The sequence below is a fragment of the Nothoprocta perdicaria genome, unplaced genomic scaffold (assembly GCF_003342845.1).
Source record: "Nothoprocta perdicaria isolate Ctin4 unplaced genomic scaffold, notPer1 scaffold_9, whole genome shotgun sequence".
Classification (NCBI taxonomy): domain Eukaryota; kingdom Metazoa; phylum Chordata; class Aves; order Tinamiformes; family Tinamidae; genus Nothoprocta; species Nothoprocta perdicaria.
Window position 1 is genome coordinate 8673813 of NW_020456198.1, and position 21153 is coordinate 8694965.

The 21153-nt window shown below is 60.3% G+C and overlaps 1 protein-coding gene across 1 annotated transcript; it reads right to left on the reverse strand.

Moving 5' to 3' along the window:
• Positions 1-8764: 8764 nt before the first annotated feature.
• Positions 8765-20005, reverse strand: ABHD6 (abhydrolase domain containing 6). The gene is made up of 10 exons (XM_026052588.1): positions 19988-20005; positions 19831-19904; positions 18182-18316; positions 15629-15785; positions 14997-15110; positions 13693-13825; positions 12467-12615; positions 11321-11375; positions 10761-10861; positions 8765-10421 (listed from the first exon to the last, which is right to left on the reverse strand). Exons 3-10 carry the CDS (start codon positions 18298-18300, stop codon positions 10245-10247), a joined length of 1005 nt encoding a protein of 334 aa, XP_025908373.1. The 5' UTR covers positions 18301-18316; positions 19831-19904; positions 19988-20005; the 3' UTR covers positions 8765-10244.
• Positions 20006-21153: the final 1148 nt, after the last annotated feature.

The following is a 21153-nucleotide window of genomic DNA, read 5'->3' on the forward strand; positions in this document are numbered from 1 at the left end:
TTCCGACTCCTGTCTAATCTGGCAACGCAGCCAAGCAGCTTCCTGTTTATAGGAGCAATCCATAACTACCCGGGTGCCAGCAGAGCCCTGGAGAAACCACCCACACCCGACCCGGGCAGGGGCCTCCGTGAGCAAATTCAACAGTCCTGCTCCAAAGAGGCCTCGAGGCGTCCCCGAGCCCCAGAAGGTGACGGTGCTCCGAGTGGTCAGGCTTTGCTCGCCACCAAGAAGGGCTCGTCTGCAAACGCACCATGCTCCTCACACATGTGTGCCCATCCGTGTGCCCATGGTGCTGGGCTCGCACTAGGTCAGTGCCAAGGCAGCGCTGGAGCAGAACGCAGAGCTCGTTTCAACCACGCAAGATCCGCCGTCCTGCTCGGCCCCGGCGCGGCACTGTGCAGCTCCAGCCTCTCCTCCGCTCCCACCGTCCCCTCACCATAAGGTCTGCGTGGCCGAGCCAGGTTTCCCTGGCGTTTTCCCAGAGGATGGAAGAGCAGCCCTGTTCCACACAGGAAACACGGAGGGGCTTTTGCAGGGCCACGCAGAGCTGCCCTCACTAGGTCAGCAGGGCAGCGCCGGGAGCAGGAGCGCCACGTCAGCCTGGCACAGGGCTGCACAGGGCAGCGCTGCGGCCGCCCGAGCTGCCCTCCTGGCACGCGCTTCACTTGCTCAATTAAAGGAAAACCTGCCGGGAGCAGCGCCCGGCTGCTGCAGCGAGGGCAAGGGACAAATAACTCAGTTGGTAGCGCCCCCGTGCAGGGCAAAGTCCAGGTGCTGCAGACAGCAAAGTCCTGGGAGCAGAAAGCACATGACCCTCAAAGGAGCCTGCCTGTCACTGGCCATGAACTCACGTCCTGGCCTGATTTTCACTCTCCGTGGGACAGGGCCATCGTGCTCGTGGCAGGCTGCCCCATGTGGCGGGCACAGTGGGTGCCTTGGAGCAGGGCACAGAGCAGCCCCCGGCTCTGGGCTGCTATGGACACTGGCTGCAAGGCAGCGGAGGGTCTGTGAGAACCCGCGGGCCGTTGCACAGCCCCTCACAGCTGCTGGTGCTCCCCGCGCGAGGCACCTGCCCGGCCCCCGGGGACACCGCGTGCACCACGGCGCCCGTGCCGCCCACGGCCAGCGCGGGGCCTGCAGCCATTGCCTGCACGGAGCGCGAGGCAGCCCTGACCCTGCCGTGATCCCGACACAGATCCCGGCACTGAAGGCCTCGTAAGGAATAAGCAGCTCTTTTCTCGCCGCAGCGCTCGGTGCCAGGAGCCCAGCTGAGGAGCGAGGGCTGCTGGAAAGCGCCTGCCCGGCGCCTGCCCCCCCTCGCACTGGGCTGCGTCTGCCGTGCGCGCAAGGAGACCCGCGCTCAGCATCCGCTGGGAGCCGGCACAGCTCCCACGGGAGGAGCAGGAAAACCCCGGGTGTTTATCCACATCTGCCCTGTCCCCACGGTGCTAAGTGGCTCCCTAGAGCAGGGGATGGGGGTCACGGGGCAGCTGGGCGAGGCGTCGCTGCCCGGCGCCCTGGGGACACCCTGCCCAACACCACCGCCGAGGCGGGAGCAGAGCAGCAGCCGCGCTCAGAGCGCCAGCGCGGCAGACTGCAGCGGGCAGCACGAGGAGGGGGACAGGCGGCCGCATCCCTGTTCAAACAGGGATCCTGCCAAAGAAATACCGCCGCGGGGCCGCCGATGCAGGCAGCGCCAGCGTGACAAGCTGTCCCCTTACAAGCAGGAAGGAGCGATAGACACAACAAGTCTGCGAGGGGAGCGTTTCCAGACAGCGCTGATTACTGAGCAAAACCGTCCCCAAGGGGATGTCACGCCTTGCTGAGCACCCAGCAACGTGTCCCCTGTGCAGCCCCTGCCGAGGACAGGGGCCAGAGGAGTCCTGCCCCTCCTGTGGTGCAGCAGCAGCTCGAGCAGATGCGGGAGGGAGACGCTTCCCTCCTGCTGCATCGCTGCGCAGGGCCACGCTCACGGCCACTGTGTGACACGGGCACCCGCGTCACCGGGAGCAGTGTGCAGCAGTGGCCTCGGCCTCCCTCGTGACTAGCAGGCACAGCCAGAGCCTCCCGTGGCACCCAGGCCCGCATTCGCTCCCTCCGCTCCGTGCCAGCTGGCCTAACGCAGCCGAGAACAAACACCACGGAAGAAAGCAAATTTGCTCTTCAAACCTCACGTGTTTTAAACACCAATTAGTGTGTTTTTTCCCCAGTGATTGCCTCTTACCACTTCCTTAAGACGTGGAGGGAAGAGCAGGACAAACACCCCTACCCCACGCACAGGAGCTGCTCGGCACGGCTGCGTGTGCCGCAGGCGGGTCCCCACCATTCCCCGCCGATGGTGGTTAGAGCTGCCCTGCCTCGCGGGCTGCTTCCTGATGTGTGCAGCACCCAAGCACAGCCCGTGTCAGCAGCAGCGCCCCAGAGGCGGCCTTGGCTCCCTGCAGGAGGGGCAGGGGTGTCTGCACCCCAAATGCTGCAGCCGGCAGCTCTGGGCACCGCGGTACGACCAGGTGCCTGTGCTGCAGCTCAGGAATGGGGCGAAGGGCAGCAGGTGGCTGCGAGCTGCAGGCAAAGGGTCGCGGGGAACAGAGGTGCCCGTTGCTGCGGTGCCCCTCGCCGTCCCGCCCGGCGTCAGCCCGCCCCAGACGCACTGCAGCGCTACCCAAGGGTACCCAGGCCCCCGCGCCCTCGCCAAAGGCACCTTCCTCGTGACCCTCCGCACACCGCGCAGCTTTAGGAAAAGTAAACGTTTATTCTGGGAACGTTTTATGTGGAAAAATCACTCTGCTTTCTTAAGGCACCAGCTGTTGGAAGGAAAGATCCCATAGCTTTTAAAAGCAACAGGCTCCAACAGCACCAGGCTGCGGTTGCGTAATAGCAGAACTGGTGTTTTCCAAGGCGTTTTTTTCATCTCCCACGAGTGCCAAGCTGAGCTCCGTCCCCAACACAATCTGGTTTTGTTTGTGCTGCGGCTGTGCCTGGAACATGCAGTCCCAGATTGCGCCGGTGCTGCCAGATCACGGGTGATGGCACCGAGGGCAGAGGAGCTGCGCGACGGCACCGGATCACCGGTGGCACTGAGGGCAGAGGAGCTGCGCGACGGCACCGGATCACCGGTGGCACTGAGGGCAGAGGAGCGGCGCGGTGGCACTGGATCGCACGATGGTACCGAGGGCAAAGGAGCTGCGCGACGGCACCGGATCACCGGTGGCACCAAGGGCAGAGGAGCTGCGCGACGGCACTGGATCGCACGATGGTACCGAGGGCAGGGGAGCTGCGCGATGGCACCAGATCGCGCGATGGTACCGAGGGCAGAGGAGCCCGGCGAGCCGCACATGCACGTGCTGCTGCCCGGGAAGCGGCGGCTCCCAAAGCGGAGCCTGCAGCCAGCTCCGGCGCTCTCCTTGCAAGGGTTCTGCATGCAGGAGAGCGCTTGGAGAGCCCGGCGAGGCCGGGCGCACGCACCCAACGCGCTGCCCTGGGGAGAGGCGGCAGGCAACAAGCACTGGCGGTACCAGCAGACACACAATGTGGGCACTGCTCATTGCAGGAGCCAGGGCCAACAGGAGACCAAGGCCTGGACCTCAGGAAGGAGTCAGCGACTCCCGTTTTGAGGCCTGTGGGGATGAGCCGCGTGCTCCCGGAGCCTGGAGCTCAGCGTGCCTGGCCAGGGCCCGCACTGGCCTCAGCTCCCGCGAGCAGCAGCGCTGCAGACCCCGGCCTCCCTCGCCATAGAGCAACGCTCTGACACCCAGGGACCCGGGCACCAAATGCAACCAGGTCAGCTGTCTTTTTAACACCCCATGCGGAATTCATGCCCCAAACAAGGGCCCAAGGGAGGTCACTGCTCAAAGGCACGTGGCCCAAGTCATGGGGTCCCCAAGCGCAGGCACAAGGAGATGCATGAGGAGACTTGTATCCCTGTTTGAACTATAACTGCAAGGACACGTGAAGGCGGCCTAGTGAAAACATAAATAAGGTCTGTGCCAAAAGCACAACTCCGAAGTCAGCAGGAGCGCGGGGCTGAGCTCGGCATGAGCCAGGCCCAGAATAGCACGGGCTGCCCCGGGAGCGCACGGCCGGGGACAGCACGCGCGCCTCGGCCCCCTGCTCAGCCCATGCTATTTAAATCCCTCACTTGCGAAAGAAAAACCTGAAACAAGCAAATAAATATTATCTTCAAACACCAAAGCCTTGACAAATCTCCCAAAAATTCTTGATGTGGGCTGCTCGCCGCTGTTGCGCAACGGGAAGAGGCTGCTGCTTTGCTCCGTGCCGATGTTGTGCTAACCTCCGCGCGCTCAGAGCTGTTCAGACTTCAGATTAGCTGGGCTCCGAGGCCGTACAGTAAAAGCAGGTGCTGCAGAGCCCAATGCTTCTCCTACCCCAAGGAGCGGCGCTAAACCGAGACGTGGAGAAGCTGCAGTGCCATTGACTGGCAGGAAGGCGAGACCAGCAGCCACCGGCCAGCGCCACAGCGGGGCAATCCAGCACGTGGGACACACACGGGGCAGGCGGGCAGCCGACCAGCAAGTGTTGCCATGGAAGGGCCTTTTCTCCAAGGCCTTTCACGGCCCTCGGGGTCCTGCCCATTAGCAGCACCTTTCTCCTCCCTTTCCATGCACATCGTGCCCTTGGCAGCAGTGAGGATGGATGGCTGGTAATGCTGGGCAGATACGTCCTGCACCAGTCCTGCCAGCACCTTCGCTCCCAGCCCACCAAGCAGAAAAAGCAGCTTGGAAAAGTGGTCTCGGAGCGAGCAGAGGCTCCCTGCGATCGCGGTAGGTTCGCGCCCAGGTTCCTGCAGAACAAGTTAATGATCTAAGCCCTCCGGAGCCGCCTTGCCCTTAGACTTCACCGTCTAGACATCTTGTGAAAGGAGACTTTGTCCTCGGGCTCCTGCGGGGCAGCGGGAGGGCAGCGGCACGGCGCGGGGGGCAGGCGGCCGCACGGCGCGGCGCCGCGCAGCGAGCGCCAGCAACGACATGGCCCCAACGCTCCCAGCCCGTCCCCCAGAGCCCTGTCGCCCCACACGTCCCGTTCCCCCGCAGCAGGCACCGGCCGGGGCGCCATGTCCCCGCGCCTCCCCGCGCCCCGTGGCCGCCATGTCCCCGCGCCTCCCCGCGCCCCGTGGCCGCCGTGGCCGCCATGTCCGCGCGCCGCCCCGTGGCCGCCGTGGCCGCCGTGGCCGCCGCCTCGGTGCCGCTCGCGTGCTGCCACCTGCTGCCCCGTCGCCACAAGTGCTCGGCGAGGCGCTGCCAGGCAGGCCGGGGGACGGCGGGCTGCGCAGGGGACACGGCCAGGGACAGCCGCACTGTGCGCCGAGAGGCCGCGGCAGGACCCAGGGGCTGCCCACGGGGACACGGCCACGGCCGCTGGCCGCCACGGCCCGGCCCGGCGCCTCCCGCCACGTCCCAGCTCGCCCCAGCTGCCCCCGGCCTCCCCCTGCGCCTCGCGGGGCTCCCGGCCCTGCATCCCGGCCGGGACGTGGCAGCACAAAGCAGGGCTCTGAGCCGGTGCCCTCGGCTGTCCCGGGCTTCCACACACACTGCCATGACCAAGTGTAGGAGGGAAGACTCACCCATGGCAGCAGCGGCAGGCCCTGCCGGGCTCTGCGCCCTCCCGGCCAGCCCGCAGCAGCCCGGAGCCCGGCCCCGGGCAACAGAACCCAACACAGAGCGTCTGCTCTTTGTGCTTCATTCTCCCGGAGTGATAACGGCCAGCTGCACTGCGCCCACGACGGATTCCTGACACCCAGGGGCTTGCGGAGGCCGAGAGCACACGGCAAAACCAGGACCGTCGAACACACCATTCCGAGATACCGATTGCTACGATTGCTCCCTCGCCAGAAGACAACTAATCCAAAGAAAATACTGGTCTCGTCAGAGCTGCACAACTCTGCTCCACTAACCTGATGGGAAACGTCTCCATGTCCAGGATGGCCGTTACTGGAAACCTAATTGTTCCTTTATTGCAGCAATCCAGGTTTGCCCTGAACGCAACGAAAAGCAATAGAGCAGCACGTGAAGGCTGCGCGTGGGTCCTGCTCCCCACGTGTGAAACAGGTTTCTAGGAAATGGGGTTCAATTAAGCAAGCGGAATGAGGAGGCGCCCTCCCTGCCACAGGCACCTGCGTCAGGGATCAGCCTCAGGCCGAACGAGCTCAGCAGGAGCAGCTGTAGGAGAGGCGAAGGGGGAGCGGGGTGCCCAGCATGCTCCCTGCCACACACATCGCTGGAAGAAAACCTCTCCTGTGTATCTTCCTTTTTTAATTGACTAATAAATTTAATTTGTTTGGTAGATTGAATTAGAGAATATAGATAGGGGAATCTCGGTCATTGAGCAGGTGCAGATGCGAGAGGGCACGTGTGCACCTTGACCACGAGGTGCCCGCGTGCGGAAAGCAGCACGCAGGGGGGAGCAGGGAAGGTGCCGGTGCCCGTTCCTAGATCCCATGGCCACAGGCGGCCAGCGGGATCCCGTCCTGGGGCCGGCTCACCCCAGCTTCCTGCGGAAAACACGATTTGGGTGCACGAGCGTTGTGAAACACGGCAAGTCGGGGAAAGGTCAACGGCCTGTTTGGAGAGTCGGGTGAGGGACACCCTTCGCGGGGGGACACGAGGCCACAGCGTGGTGGCCTTGGAGCGTGGCCCTGTGCAAAGGGGTGCAGGACGGGGGAGAGGTGCCAGGTGGGACAGCCCGAGACCCCGGACAGGGCAGGGGGTCGCGGGCAGCGGCTGTGCCCGGCAGTGGCAGGAAGGGACCGGGGCTGCCCAGTACCCGCAGCAGCGCCCTGTGCGCTGGGGAGGCGGCCGTGCCATGGGCTGCACACAGGTACCCTGCCCTGGCTGCGAGAGGCCCCCGGCTGCAGCCCGTGCCCCGCAGCAGCGCAGCTCCCTGGGGACCCCCTGGGCAGGGCGCCCCGGGGCCCATCCAGGCTCTGGCCCGGGTGCCGTGGGCCGGCAGCAGCTGCGGCCGTGTTTGGAGAGCCCAGGGCTGCACAGGACACGCTCGGAGGCTCCTGCCAGCAGGAGGCAGAGGCTCCCAAGCTGCAGCCTGCGCTGCCCGCGCTCGCTCATGGCACCCAGCTCCCGGCACTGCTCCCTCTGCTGCCTCCTAGCCCAGCCGGCCCCTGGGGCCTTCAGGACGTTGGTCACCGGCACACAGGGTGACCCGTGGCAGGGAGCTGCAGCGCTCCTGTCCCTGGAGCCGTGGCGGGGCCCTGCTCTCCAGGGGCCGAGCTGCACACGCTGGACCAGCCTCCGACCTCACATCCCCCGTGCGCTCGCAGGCCACCCTGCGAGTGACGCGCAGGGCTTGTCAGCCTCCTCCTCTGCGCCCCGCCTGAAGGACCCACCTTCCCCACCTGCATGACCACAAGAGAAGCAGCACTCAGGCCACCAAGGAGGACGCGGGCAGCGCAGGAGCTGCCGGGGAGCAGCGGCCACGCGCAGCCGCTCAGCGCCACCACCTGCACAGCCTCCCTGTGCTCGAGGCTCTTGTTCCTCCCCGTGTCTCGGACGTGAAGCTCAGCCTCCCCAAGCCACTGCAAGCGCCTGCCTGCAGGCGAGAGGCCTCCTCCACTTCCCCCACGGGCTGGAGAAATGCAGTATATTTTCTAGAGCCGCGGTCACCTTGGTGCGTGCATTAACGCAGCAGTTGAAACCCCGCTCAGTTATTTTGCAGTTGGAGGGAGAGCGTGGGCATTGGGCTCCCTCCGAACGCGAATAGCGAACGGCGTCGGGCTCACACTGCTGCCTCTGCGCCCGCAGCACGAGGGACGCTGCAGAGCGAGGGCTCTGCAAAACAATGCCTCAAAGGGCAGCCGAGCTACGTAAAACCTAACTTTTTTACCTTTACCTTTTTTAAGGTTTTCAGAATATTTCAGAATATTTCAGAATATTTCAGAATATTTCAGAATATTTCAGAATATTTCAGAATATTTAAGGTTGGAAGGGACCTCTACAGATCATCTAGTCCAACCTTCCTGCTCAAGCAGGCACACCTASAGCATGTGGCACAGGGTGGCATCCAGGCGGGTTTTGAAGACCTCCAGAGTAGGAGACTCCACAACCTCCCTGGGCAGCCTGTTCCACTGCTCTGTCACCCTAACAGGAAAGAAGTTGCTCCTCACCTGGAGACGGAACTTCTTATGCTTCAGTTTGTGGCCATTACCCCTCGTCCTATCGCTGGTTTTACCTACCTTCGCTGCCCTTTGAGGCATTGTTTTGCTTCTGGAACGTTTAGGCCCATCTCCTGTTGAAAAAGGGGAAAAGTGGAATTCTGTGGTCTCTAAAGAGATCAGAACCTCAGAGCCTTCGAGGTGCTCACCAGCTCTCTGGAAGTTATCCAGTGTTCATCGCGGCAAAACCCCATGTGATGAAATCACAGAAATGCAGAGAAAAGTAAAGGAGCTGGACCCTCTGGCTCCGCACTGGCCTGTGCCTCAAACCCGTCCCTAAAGGAAAAACCACCACTGCACAGAGGACTCTCTAAATTACTAGATTTTAATAGCCATTTAAATCCTTTGCATACAGCAGTCTGCGGCATTAGACAAACCACATAGATACCCAACAACTTTTCCTGGATTTTACCATGTAAAACTATCGGCATTTTTCTTCCATCAACTCCTGTAGTAGAAACAACAACCAAGCAATCGACAGTGACGTTCTAGTTTTCTAAGAGAACACCATTTCTTCTCTTACAAAAAGAGCAGAAAAACTGGAGGGGAGTTTCAAACACGTCACAGGTCAGCGTGTCCTGGGGAGGTCGGGAGCGGGCGGCCCTCGGGGACGGCCCTCGGGGATACAAGCTCACACACAGCATCGGGAGTCGCTAGTCCTGGCGCTCCAGGAGCTCCAAGGGACCGTGCGGTCTCAGACGTCCAAGGGCCGCTGGTCTCCGCGAGGAGCATCAGAGCTTCACGCTGCGAGCGGGCGCCGCGCGGCTCCTGCAGCCGCGTCAGCTACAAGTGTCCAGCGGCCCAGCTGGAGACAGCAGCGAGGAGCTGCCTCTGGGAGGATTAACGCAGCAGAATCCGTCTCTAAAGGTGCCTCGCGGGCTGCAAAGTGTAACTTGCCTGGATTTCTCCTTTTTTGTATGTAGTTTTGCTCAGTTAGGCGCTATAAATTATCAAAAGGAAACACTACCAAGTCTTGCTTTTCCACACCACTACAGTTTAAATTGCGTCCCACGGGAGCCCGAGACATCTGCTAGCAGTTCGCACCGGCCAGGGAGCACGCGAGCCCCTCCTGCACTCGGCTGCTCCTGCACTTCTCCCATTTCACGTGGCTCCGTTACATGTGTTTTCAATGACGCCAGCACTGGCAGAATTCACGGAATTCAGGAAGTTCAGGATTTACCTGCGGGCGCAGCAGAGCCGACGTGGGCCGGCCCTGCCCTCGGCGCGGACCCCATCTCCCCAGGGCTGCTGCTGGCTCGGGCCCCACGTCTGCAACACGCCGAGTAGTTCCGGGAGGTTTCGCTCCGCTTGTTTGCACAACTGCTCCACACCGGCTGTCTCCACGCTGAGTTTCCACAGGACACAGGTTTCACATCAGAGGAAACCACCCCCGAGGAGGCCGGGGTGCAGGCGGACATCGCTACTCCGGGCTGTTAAGGCATCACATATACACAGGAGCTGCTCAGGGATTTAAAAAATCCACTCACCACAAGTGTAAACATTTTGCACATACAGTCATTTTACTCTCACACACGAAGTTTTCTGCCTTTTTTTTTCTGCATAAATCATAATTAATGAGCTACATAAACAGCACGTCAGTAAATGGCTGGGACATTAGGATTCTCTTATAACAACATTGCATGCAACGCAGCAGAGTCTAAGGAGGAGAAATACTGAAGTCTCAGTCCAAGATGTTTCTTCCTTCCTAAACTTCATAAGTATTTTCAATAAATGTCATTGACGACTGTGTGCCAGTAGCTTACATAGCATGGGCCGCGTAAGGAGTTTCAGCATGTTCCATTGCTGGAGTTTGGTGATTCCAGGTCACTTCTACTTTATGCAAAGGTAGAAAATCGAGAGATTCTGTTCCCATTTTTACTGAACTGTAGGTTGTTCAATGACCCCTAGGTCCCCATGTGGCGGTAGGGCTATTGATTGATGTGATTTTTGCCTTCCTCAGGGACTCCGGCACATCCACCGTGATTGGAACGAGATCCCTGAGAACTTATCAAAGCATCAGTACTTCACAAGCGAGACCACGTGGCGCCGGCTCCCCGCGGGCTCACGCTTGTTTCTTGTTGTTCTCTGTGCTGTGCAGCAGCGCCAGGAACTCGAGAATGAGCTTGGCCGTCTTGCGGGGCCGCTCCACCACCACTGTGTGCCCGCAGTTCTCCAGGATGTACACGTGGCAGTCGGGAATGGCTTTTGCCAAGACGTCGGCTCCGGAAACATCCAGGACCTGAATGACAGGGGGAACACAAAACCAAGCAGTGTCGGGGCAGGGGCAGACCGAGGTTTCACCGCATGTTGTAGGAATTCCCGTGGGAGCGAGGCCACACGAGGCTGGGGAGCAGGACACGCTCCCGATCCCGCAGCGTGCTCTGCACCATCGTGGCGCTCAATCCCCCTTTCCCGCCCGCCCGGGGCCCTGACGGCCGGTGCTCTTACGCGTTCACAAGGCCCTTTACATGCAGCCGTCCTGCCCCTTCTCCCCTCCTCAACCCTGCCTGCTCCTCCCTCCTTAACTGCCCAAGCTGCGCATGGAGATGTGCTCCTGTCCTCTCTCCGAGGAGCCTACCTGGTCCTGCTTGCCCCAGATGACCTGCAACGGCGCTTTGATCTTGCTCAAGTTCTCATGCAGCGAGTGCCTGGACTTCTCATCCACAATTTCTAGAAATACTGGTGTGCACAGAAGGAGAATTAGTCTCCTGTGAGGACACTTTCTCCTTCCACGCAGGGCACAATCTGCGGTCCCCCAGGCAGGATCCCAGGGAGGGCCATGGGGAAGGAGCCCAAGGAAAAGGAGCCCATGGGAAGGGGAGCTACAGCGGGACAGGAGCATGCTCTTTGCAAAGGCCCCATTCTGCACCATCCCCAGCCTCTAGTACGGCAAGATCCTTCTCCAGCCCCATCTCTTCAGAGGCATTAGCACTAATTAGACAAACTTGGAGAATACGGGAGAATTAGACCGCGTTCCCCTGCTTGGGCACAACCCCGTGCCAGGAGCTCTGGGTGACCCTGCTTGTTCCCGAGGTGGGACGAGCTGATCTCCAAAGGCCCCTTCCAACCTTAAGGACCGTGCGCTTCTCGGCTGCCCTGAGCCAGGCCTTGCAGCGCCAGCTCGGGCCGCGCACTTACGTTTGCGGTAGAAGTCGTTGTGAGGGATGCGAACGTCGACGAGGCCCTGCAGGATCTGCGAGGGGAGCAGAGGGAGGCGCTGCCGGGGCCGGACGGGCACCACGCCGGCCGCTGCCGCACGTGCCGGCACCGCGGGGCCCCGTGCGGGCCCGGGCGCAGATACCGGCTCGATAGCAGGCTGTTGCAACAGCGCTTAAGTAACGTATAGCTCAGTAACGCCTAGCTCACTCTTCTGGAATGGCACACTGAGGTTTTCCAGGGCCAGCGCTACACCCCGAGCAGGCTGCCTTAGGAAAGACTGCCCTTTTCTTCCTTTTTTCATGCTTTTGCCAAAGAATTGTCTTGGCATTACCTTATTTTTTTTTTCATATCCTCCAATCTGCTCATCCCAGACTTCCTAAGGAAAATCAGCTTAATAGAAGCCCCTTGCCAAGTTCGTCTAGCCTCACAATGAGGCCGTTAACATTTCCATCACCTCTACAAAAAAGCAACACACAATCCCCTTCGAGACCAGACAATAGCCTTCTTATTTATTTATTTAACGTTTCCTGCCAGCCATATTTACTAAAAACACTTGTACTTCCCAACCAGCCCCCAAGGGACTTGTACGTCCCACACATGGAAATTTCAGCTAGTGCTGCTGGGCTGCAGTGAGAAAAGTGACATTAAAGGGGAAGTTTTCTGAGCCATAGAGATACTGGAAAGAGAAGAAATCCCTGCCAGGGCTTCCCGAGCCCGTGTGCTCGGACACCCACCAGCGATCTGGGTCCCTCTCCATCCCCACGTGCATTTCTGTGGGTGAAGCGAGTGCTGACAGGGAGCAGAGACCCTCGCCAGAGAGAACTGCTCTCAGGAAATGACCTTTCAAACAGGCTTTGCAACTCGGCAGAAACTTAGAGAGGCCAAGAATACAGGGATCTGTTAATACTCTCAAAACGCCACTAAAAATAGAGCCAGACTAAGGTCTCCAAGTTATCCATCTCTGCTGGAACGCCTGCCTGTTTAATAAAACTGATACCAGCCATAAAGAACAGCACCTGGCAGATCCAGTTTTGCTGAAAGGGCAGCAAGGCAATTGGCACCCTCCCTTCCAAAGTCCCTTTGCAGCAGCTCAGCACCAACGCGACAGCAGCTGAGCCTTCTCACCTGCTGGGGCACTTTGAAGCGGACGTAGGAGCACAGTTTGAGCATGTCGGCCATCTCTTCGGGCGTCGAGGGAATTAACGGGATCCTGTCGATGTGCTCCGACTCCTTGAGCTGCTTAATGAAGTTGGTTTCCGTCGAAGTCTGCAGGCCTGGGACAAAGAAGCAAGGGCTCAGACCCAGCAGGGACCACAGCAGCCTTGTGGACAGAGGCCCTGGCCTTCCCGCTTGATCCCCATTTAACAAAACCAGGGAGTGAAAAATCAGTGCGTGCAACAGCCGTAGTATTTATCCGGAGAGAGCCCAGCCTTCCCTGCCGATCCAGTTTTGACACCACTTGGCCCAACGGCTCGATGCAACACAGATGCACTCGATGCACTCTATGTATGTTTGCCCAGCAGGGAAGATCTTGCAGCAGCTTAACCTCGAAGCCCTTCCTAAACCCCGGAAGCATCTGCACAAGCCCGGGAAGAGTCAGCACAAGCCTCCCGCAGAGAGGAAGGGAAATCTCTGCAGAGGAAGGGAAATCTCGGACGGTACCTAGGAAACGTTTCCTTTCGTTGCTTGCTGCAGACCACAGCGAGAGGGAGGCAGCTGAGCCCTCCCCACGCTGAAAGGCACCCTGCAAACCCACTCCCGTTTGCTGCGTTTCATGCACAGGCCCCCATGTGTTGGACTAGGCGCCAGGCTGCACAGCGTGGGACAGAGGGCGAGCGCCACGCGGGCACATGAACCCTCTGTCTGGCACCAATCTACCATGCAGAGCGGCCCAAAGCGGTGCCAGAGCCCCTTGCTCTCCAGCTCCTGCACCCCCGGCAGCAGTAACGCTGCTTGCACCGGCTTTAAGGCCCATGGGGGCTCTGGGGGAGGTACAGCAAGATCCAGCCAAGCCTGGTGGCCTCTCCAAAACTGACACCACAAACGTGCCATGGGTAAACACCTGCCACTCCAGACAGAAAAGCATTTTCTTCAAGACCACAGGCTTGAAGACTAGGGGACCATCTCTATGCATGGATTGAGGTACAAAAGGAACAATAACTTGGAAAACAACAACCAAGACAAGCCCGTGATTTCCTCCTTGGTGCTCCAAGCCCAAGCACTGTGCCCTGTCAGAGATATTAAGATTATACCTATCTTAACATACAAATTATCTTTCAGTTGGTGTTGCCCTGGCCTTTGCACGAGCTCCTGCTTGCTCTTTGCACGTTCCATCTTGGGTTATCACACACCTGCAGGACATATAAGGGTCAGGCTGCTGATCTCCTCCGGGTACTGAGCGGCATAAACTCCAGCGACGTTCCCTCCCATGGAAGTGCCAACCAGATGAAAGGGCCTCCTGTTCAGCTTGATGCACTCCACAAACTGCAAGGGAGGCAAAGGGAGCTTTGTTGGGCGAGGGGAAGCCTCGGCATGGGGTCATTAGTGAAATTACGCACAGGAACCGGAGACTGGTGGTTCTGGCCTGGATACAGCAGGGGATGGGGGCTGTGCAGGGGATGGGGGTTAAGGAAGCCCCCTGGGAGCAACGGCAGGGCTGGAAAAGGCCCCACCGAGCGTGTCCTGCCCATGTGGCTGCGGCCCAAAGGGGTCCCGGGGACACTGCAACGTCTCCATGAGGGACCTTGCACCACCGGAGCCAACTCCACCCAGCACGTGTGGATTCCCGGAGCCCAAACGAGGCGGAGATGCCTGCTGTGCCAAGTTGTGCAGAGGACACGGAGGAGAGGCACGTCCACGGGGCAGGCTGGGGACGCCGCTAAGGCAACGACCTTGGCACGTTCTGCCGCGCGGGCACTTCGGTCCTGCCAGCCCGCTGGGGCAGAGGACAGCGAGAGGCCTTTCCCCGCCCTGGCCGGCGGTGGGAAAGGGTTGCACGAGTCCAGGAGGGCCCAGGACACGTGTGTGCCTGCACGTGGCCGCCCCGCGAGGAGGGACACGGCACTACACAACACACGGGACCGGGGGCCTCGCTCTCCTCCTGCACCAAGGCACTGCACTTGGCAAGCCACAGTGCCCCTTACACAGTGCCCCCTCTTTACGAGGGGGTTTGTTTCGGGAATCCTGGGTCTAATTTGCACCTAGGGCTTTCTGGTAGTCAAGCTGAAGACCTCAGGCGTGCCTCAACGCTGGCTGACGGCTCACGCGCTTCGCGTGCAGCCCTGCAAGAGGCAGCGAGCCAGGTTTCCAAAGCGCTGCAAACTCCCCCGTCCTCTGCCGAAGGCTGCAGCGCAGCTTGGTGAGGAGGAGAAGGGGAGAGATGCACAGGAGCAGCAGCAGGGCACAGCTCCAAAGGGATGGATGCAGCAACGTGCACCGGGCAGCAAAGCCACACGTCACCTGCAGGGTTCAGGACGATGAAGCAACGGCACCTTCTCACTTGCCACATCTGTGACACCCCCTCAACAGCTGGCCCCTGCCCAGGGGACCACAAGGCTGCACCCTAGTTAACACAGCTGAAGCCACCCCCTAATTCCCAGTGCGAGCTGCAAAGGTAAACATGAAGAGGAACGCGAGCCCATTGCTGCGGCTTTACCTGGTGTATTCTTTTCGTTTGCCCACTGATGGACAAATCGTCTAACGAGGACCTGGTTGTCCCTTCGTGACCAGGCATGTCAACACACACCAAGTGCAGATTCTTCGGGAGGAACTGCAGGAACAAAATGCAGGCAGTTAGACCAAAGAGGAACCGCTGCAAAAGCCAAGAGAGGGAGGCAGGAGGTGATTTCAGGGGGCAAAGGAGGGTCACTTTTCTCTTAGAAGCCCTTGGTTACTCTTGCACCACAATAATTCAGCTCATATACCATGGGTGAAATGATGAGAAACCACAGGTGAGACTCATTTCCCTCCCCCTTCCCTTCCCCATGAAGGGAATAGGTACCTACTGTTTTGCCCCTGCAGATTTGCATGAAAAAAGGGGGGGGATGAAAAAAGGGGGGGGGATGAAAAAAGGGGGGGGGATGAAAAAAGGGGGGGGGATGAAAAAAGGGGGGGGGATGAAAAGGATCCAACTATGAGCAGAGAGCTAAGGGGGTGCATTTCTAGCATGCTAAGATGGTCATCCCCGACTGTGTCCCTGCACCACGCAGCCGTTCCTCCCCTGCCCCACACGCAGCCCGGCAGCGCGGGCTCCTGCTCAGCACCACCGGGACGGGACGGGACGCCCACCTTCACTATGGACAGCCACATGTCTTTGTGTGCTGAGAACCCATGCAACATCAGCACGGACGGTCGGTAGCCAGGTCTTCCTCTATAGGAATAACAAAACTGATAGTCATCGTAGTACGCGTATCTAACCTGCATGCCCAAGGCTCGGCGCCAGTACCTGCAGACAAGGAGAGAACAGCACCGGTGAGCAGGGCAGGAACGCAAACCACGCTCGGCTGCCCATTAGCAGGTAGCTCCTCACGCTGGCTTAGTCGTGAGTTAACTGGGACTAATTCTGAGCATTGCTGGAGCAGACCCTGTGCTTAGAGGTGGTGCTGGCTCACGGAGACACTCCATTTGTTAGAAGTTGCAAAAAATACCCCGAGTAACTGAGCTGCAAATGCCCTTGAGGCCACAGAAACAGACCAAAATGTCAACCCTAGAGCTGCAGATCTCTGATGCTGCACGGAAGGAAAAAGGCTCCGAGGGAGCACACGCAGGAAGGGCAGCGTGCAGGCGAGGGAGCCTGCGGGGCGCCTCTCCTTGTGGATGGGTGAGACGGCTCGATCCGTCACAGATCTGCCTGGCACATCCTTGCAGCCCTGAGCCCACGAGCCCTCATCACATCCACGGAAACACACGGGGTCCCAGCAAAGGGAACTGTCACCCAGGAGCATCAGAGAAGCTGGCTGGCTGATGGCTAAACACGTGCCTAGGGATGCACGGGAAGGACCAGCGCGGCCCCCTGCCTATCCCCCAAAGCAAAGAGCAGCCAGCTCCCCAAACACAGCATTGGCAGCCCGCTTAAAGGGCAGCCAGTGAAACCAGGGGCCAGATGGGGCAAAGATTAGCGGTGACCCTGGGGGCACGGGCTGCTCGGCCGCGGCGCCGGCACCTCGCGGTGCCGCCGTGTCGCTGCCGACACCGGGCCGGGCAGACGCGGCAAGGTCACCAGCGCGGCGCTGGGACGGCCCGGCACTCGGGGCTTATGCGTGCCGCAATCCTCTTTCCCGCTAATCCCTTTTTTTATGGGAGTTAGCGGGGCTTAAGTAACATCCAGGCTTGGTGTCGGTTCTCCAGAGAGGCGAATTTCTCCCTGAATAAATAACTTAAGCGTGTTCGCCTCAGAGACACCGGTATAAACCACTGATGGGCAAGTCGATAACATTTTTAGCAACTGATCCTGATGGATCAGTTCGGGAGAAGACAAAATAATCTGCGCAAAGCTGAACTGATCCCTCGCAAGGTGTTAACATGCTGAGCCACGGCAGCTAAACTGATTAATCAGTTAAGGCAGCAGAGGAGGGCGGCAGCGCGTGGGGTCACTGGGACAGCGGCCGACGTCACGCACTGCCCGGGGGGGCTTTGGGAGCGCGGGGGGGCACGGATGCACGAGACACCCCGGGCCTGCCGGAGCGGCGGGAGCGCGGCGGGAGAGAGGCCTCCAAGGAGGAGGAAACACCACGAGTTGGTGGGGGAAAAAAGGCAGGTTCACAAAGAAGCAAATGGGGGGGGGGAAAAAAAAAAAAAAAAAAAAAAAGATAAATCTGCTCCTCACAGCAGACATCTCTGCAGAAAGGGGGTGTGCATGCACAGGACACGCACCCGAACGCTGCCAACAAGCGCCCTCAGGAACATGGAGACATTTGCCTTTCAAAGGAAGAAAATCCCCTGAGCTCTGATTACACAGTCCCCTCAGCCTAATGCTAGTCCTGCACACGCTGTGCTTTCATTGAGGCCCTAATCTACAGCTTTAAAGGACAAGGCTACAAGTTCCTCTGCCTCCTACTCAGCCTGGCTCCGCAGAGCTCTCTGGCACCGGCCCCTTTCACCTCCTTCCCTGTTTTGCAATCCTGGCTCATGCGCCTCCGCAGGCTTCGCTCCGATCACACTCAGAGCTTAGCCTTGCAAAAACAGGGCCTGTCACTTGCAGGAACAGCAACGTGCTGAGATTCCAACAACAGAGAAACGTGATTCTCTGCCCTTTGTAAAGCGGAGGAGCGGAGGAGGCAGCACCTCAGCACTGGCTCTGGGTCCCCACCGCAGGCTGGCAGCGCCGGCTTTCACCTGCGGCACCGTGGGCTCGCTCAGGGCGCCAGCGCCATGCACAGGGGGAGAAAGCTCCTCATGCCGCTTGAACCACATCTGGCACATCTTGCACCGCTCTGTGCAAGCGGACGCTCGCGAGATGCCTCCCCACACGCTGCCACCCGGCCCTGCTCGGAGGGACCGGCCACCCGCTCCCCGCTCCTTCCTCCTCACAGCTTTTCTGGCCCTGAGGTCTGTCCCCTGAGAGCATTTCAGCTGCTGGGAGCCACCAGCCCCATGGACAGCAGCACCCTGGCACAGCATGGCACAGCACAGCACGGCACAGCACAGCACGGCACAAAATGCCTGGGGATCCTGTGCCCAGGCAGCCTGGGGCAAAGCAGCGCACCCAGCAACCAAAATGCAGAGGCCCCCCCAGGCACAAGCCTCAGGACACAAAGCCCCATAAGGAAACCCCAGTTTTCGGTGGCGGGCGGGCTCGGGCCGCGCCGCCGCGGAGCTGCGCCCCGGCGCTCCTTCACTCACCAGTAGTAGATTCGGATCAGCGCCGAGGGCCACAGCAGAAAGGAGGCCACGAAGGCCAGGATGGGGATGGCCAGGGTGCCTCCGGCGATGACGAACATGTTGAGCACGTCGGGGTCCATGGTGGCGTGGCCCCACCTGCGCACATGGAGCGGAGGTCAAGCGCCGGCACCGGTGACAGGCGCTGCCGAGGGAAGCACCGCTGCCCGGCGGGGAGGAGGTGCCGGGCGCGCAGGATGCCGTCTTTCCGTCTTTAAACTGGATTATTTCTCTTGGCTCCTCAGCGCACCTACTTACCGCGCTCTTATCCCGTCGGGAGCGCGCTGCACCTGCGGGCTCTGCTCGCTCCGGGCACGCGCCAGGCTGCGCGGCCGCTCCACGGTGCCAGCACCAGGGCTGACCCGGCGGCTCCCTTGCCCCGTGCCGGGCCCAAATGCCCGGCACACGATGCCTGACCTAGAATCGGCCGCTGAGCCCGTTCGCCACCGTGTGCCCCACGGAGACGGCACCAGCCGCCGGGCACGGCCGTACGGTGCCGCCAGCGCCGGTGTCCCCGCAGCATCCAGGAGCCCATCCCTGCGCTGCGCGGGGCTGCTGCTCTCAAACCCGGCTCCCGCAAACGTCCTAAGGGCCCCGGTGCTCAAGGACAGGTCGCCCACGCGCCAGCGCTGCCTTCCCCTGCGCCCGCTGCCCGCCTCGCGCCGCACGCACGTGTGCGCATTAAGGGATTAAACCTGCCCCACACGCGTCCCTTAAATCCCCGCGTTAACCAACTCCTGCCCCACCTCGCTCCTCAGCCAGCTCCTTAGCTCTTTACAGAAAGCTCTTTTTAGCTCAGCTCACTCTGTAAAGCTCTTTACAGAACCAAACCTTTCCCGCGGCTGGTCTCCCTCCCGCCCGCCATCAGCACCAGGCTCCTGGGGACCCACACGGAGGGACCCGCTCCGTTTCTCCCGGGAGCCGCAGCAGGTGCCGTGCCGAGAGCCCAGCCCGCCTCCTGCCCCGTCCGATGCTACGGCACTGCATCCCACTTGGGACACACGGGGTACGCGAGCAGGATAGAAAGTGTACAGCAGCTCTCAAGCTATGGGAAAAGCCACCGACAAGGTTTGCCCTCTCCTCAGGGGAAGCAAAACAAGAGATTTGTGGTGTATTTTAAATGTTCTCACTAGGCACCTCCTTAGTAAAGCTAAGCATCCTTCACTTTCCTACCCTCAGCAGCATGCTGCGGTGGTTTATTCAGTTTAACGTTTCGTAGAAAGAGCTTCCTTCTCTGTACAGGTTGCTCGGAAACCAAGATTTCGTGCAGCAAACAAGCCCTATATTGGGAAGCAGCGTTGCTCTGCACTGTAATGTGCCTGGAAGCACTTTTGCTAAGTCAGGAAAATGGGCAAAAAATAGTCTCAGAAAATAGACAACAACATTTTTGACCTGTAGCAAAAGTAAGGCTGTATCAGGGACCAATTATGAGGGAAGAAATGTGACCCTTTCCCCCCATGCCCTTCTTTCCAAACATTTCCATAGGTTCTGGGGTCTTCTCTGCCGGTGCCCCAAGGGCAGGCCCGGAGTCACCTTCCCCCCTACCCTACGTGAGGGGTCTCAGGCTCCATGGCTTGGAAGGCAAAGGGAAGGCTGGAGGCAGCCCCGCTCACCTGGCCGAGATGCCTCCTCTTCCTCGCGCGGCAGGTCCTGCTCGCTGCCGACCGCAACGGCGCTCCCAAGAGCACTGCAACACAAAACGGGCAACATCAAACTCCCCTTCTTAGTCCTTTCAGGCCCTGCAGCTGGGAGAGACGACAAGTTTGGCACCTTTAAGTAAGACACGTTGTTTTTCCCCTCTGAGCAACCTTTCCCCTGATTATAGTCCTGTAGGCAATAACGCAGAATGAGGGCACTCGTTCCAAGTGGGAACAAAGTGCAAGCYGGCATCCCGAGGGGAAGCGGGCCGAGCGCAGGACGCTCTCCCAGGAGAGATCATCYGCTTAACGGCTCGGGCACGTTCGCAGCACGGCTGAGCTGCGACGCGGGAGCCGGAGCGAAATGGGCATCCTCACTGTGCTCCAAATGCCTGCAGCGAGTAAAACAAAGCACGTTAACCAGGCTCCTTCCCACTCCCTTCCTGTCTGCTTGAAATCTCTTTCGCCATAGATGTGTGCACTCCAAAGCTCTTGTATAAATTGGGCTGCGAGGTGGCGCAGCCCCAGGAAATCATTACAGACGAAAGATGCTCGGCTGAATTTGGTAGCAGCTTTTGTCAGGCCCCAGAGCACCCAACCTGCGGGGAGGCCGCACGTGCCGAGGCTGCTGTGTGCCCTGCGGATGCTGCGTGTCCCAGGGATGCTGCGTGCTCCAGGGATGCTGCGTGCTCCAGGGATAACGTGTGCTCCAGGGATAACGTGTGCTCCAGGGATGCTCTGCGTGCCGAGGCTGCGCGCGGGCGAGCGCGCTGGCAGAGCGCAGGCGCCGTGGCCGCTGTGCCGCCGGCTGCACCCGCTTTCCGCTTCCGCGGAGCGGCTCGGCTCATCTCCATGGTTACCCCGGCACAGCCGCTCGCCCAGGGCGACACTTCCCGATGCAGCAATGGAGCGGGCGGCAGCCCGGGGCTATGGGGCCGAAGATGCCCGTGTGTGGGCAGGGTGCAGGGGCCGGGCAGCCGCGGCGCTGCCGTCTGCTGCCCCAGGACAGGGCGACGCAGCATGCGGAGGCGGCCGGGCCAGCGCGGGGAYGGGGAGGCCCGTGCGCCGAGGATGGCACCACCGAGATGCGGATGGCAGGTGGAATAACGGCCTAAACGTGCAGCAAGGAGGGAGGYGGTGCAGCCGGAGCCCCGGAGCGCTCCGTGCCGGCCTGCACCCGCAGCTCTCCGTGCCGGCCCACGGCTGGGTCAGGTGCGTGCGCTCGGGCATTGCCAAGCCCCAGCATAGGAAGCTGCAGCAGGAATCACAAAAAATGCATTTGTCTCCAAAAAAGGCATT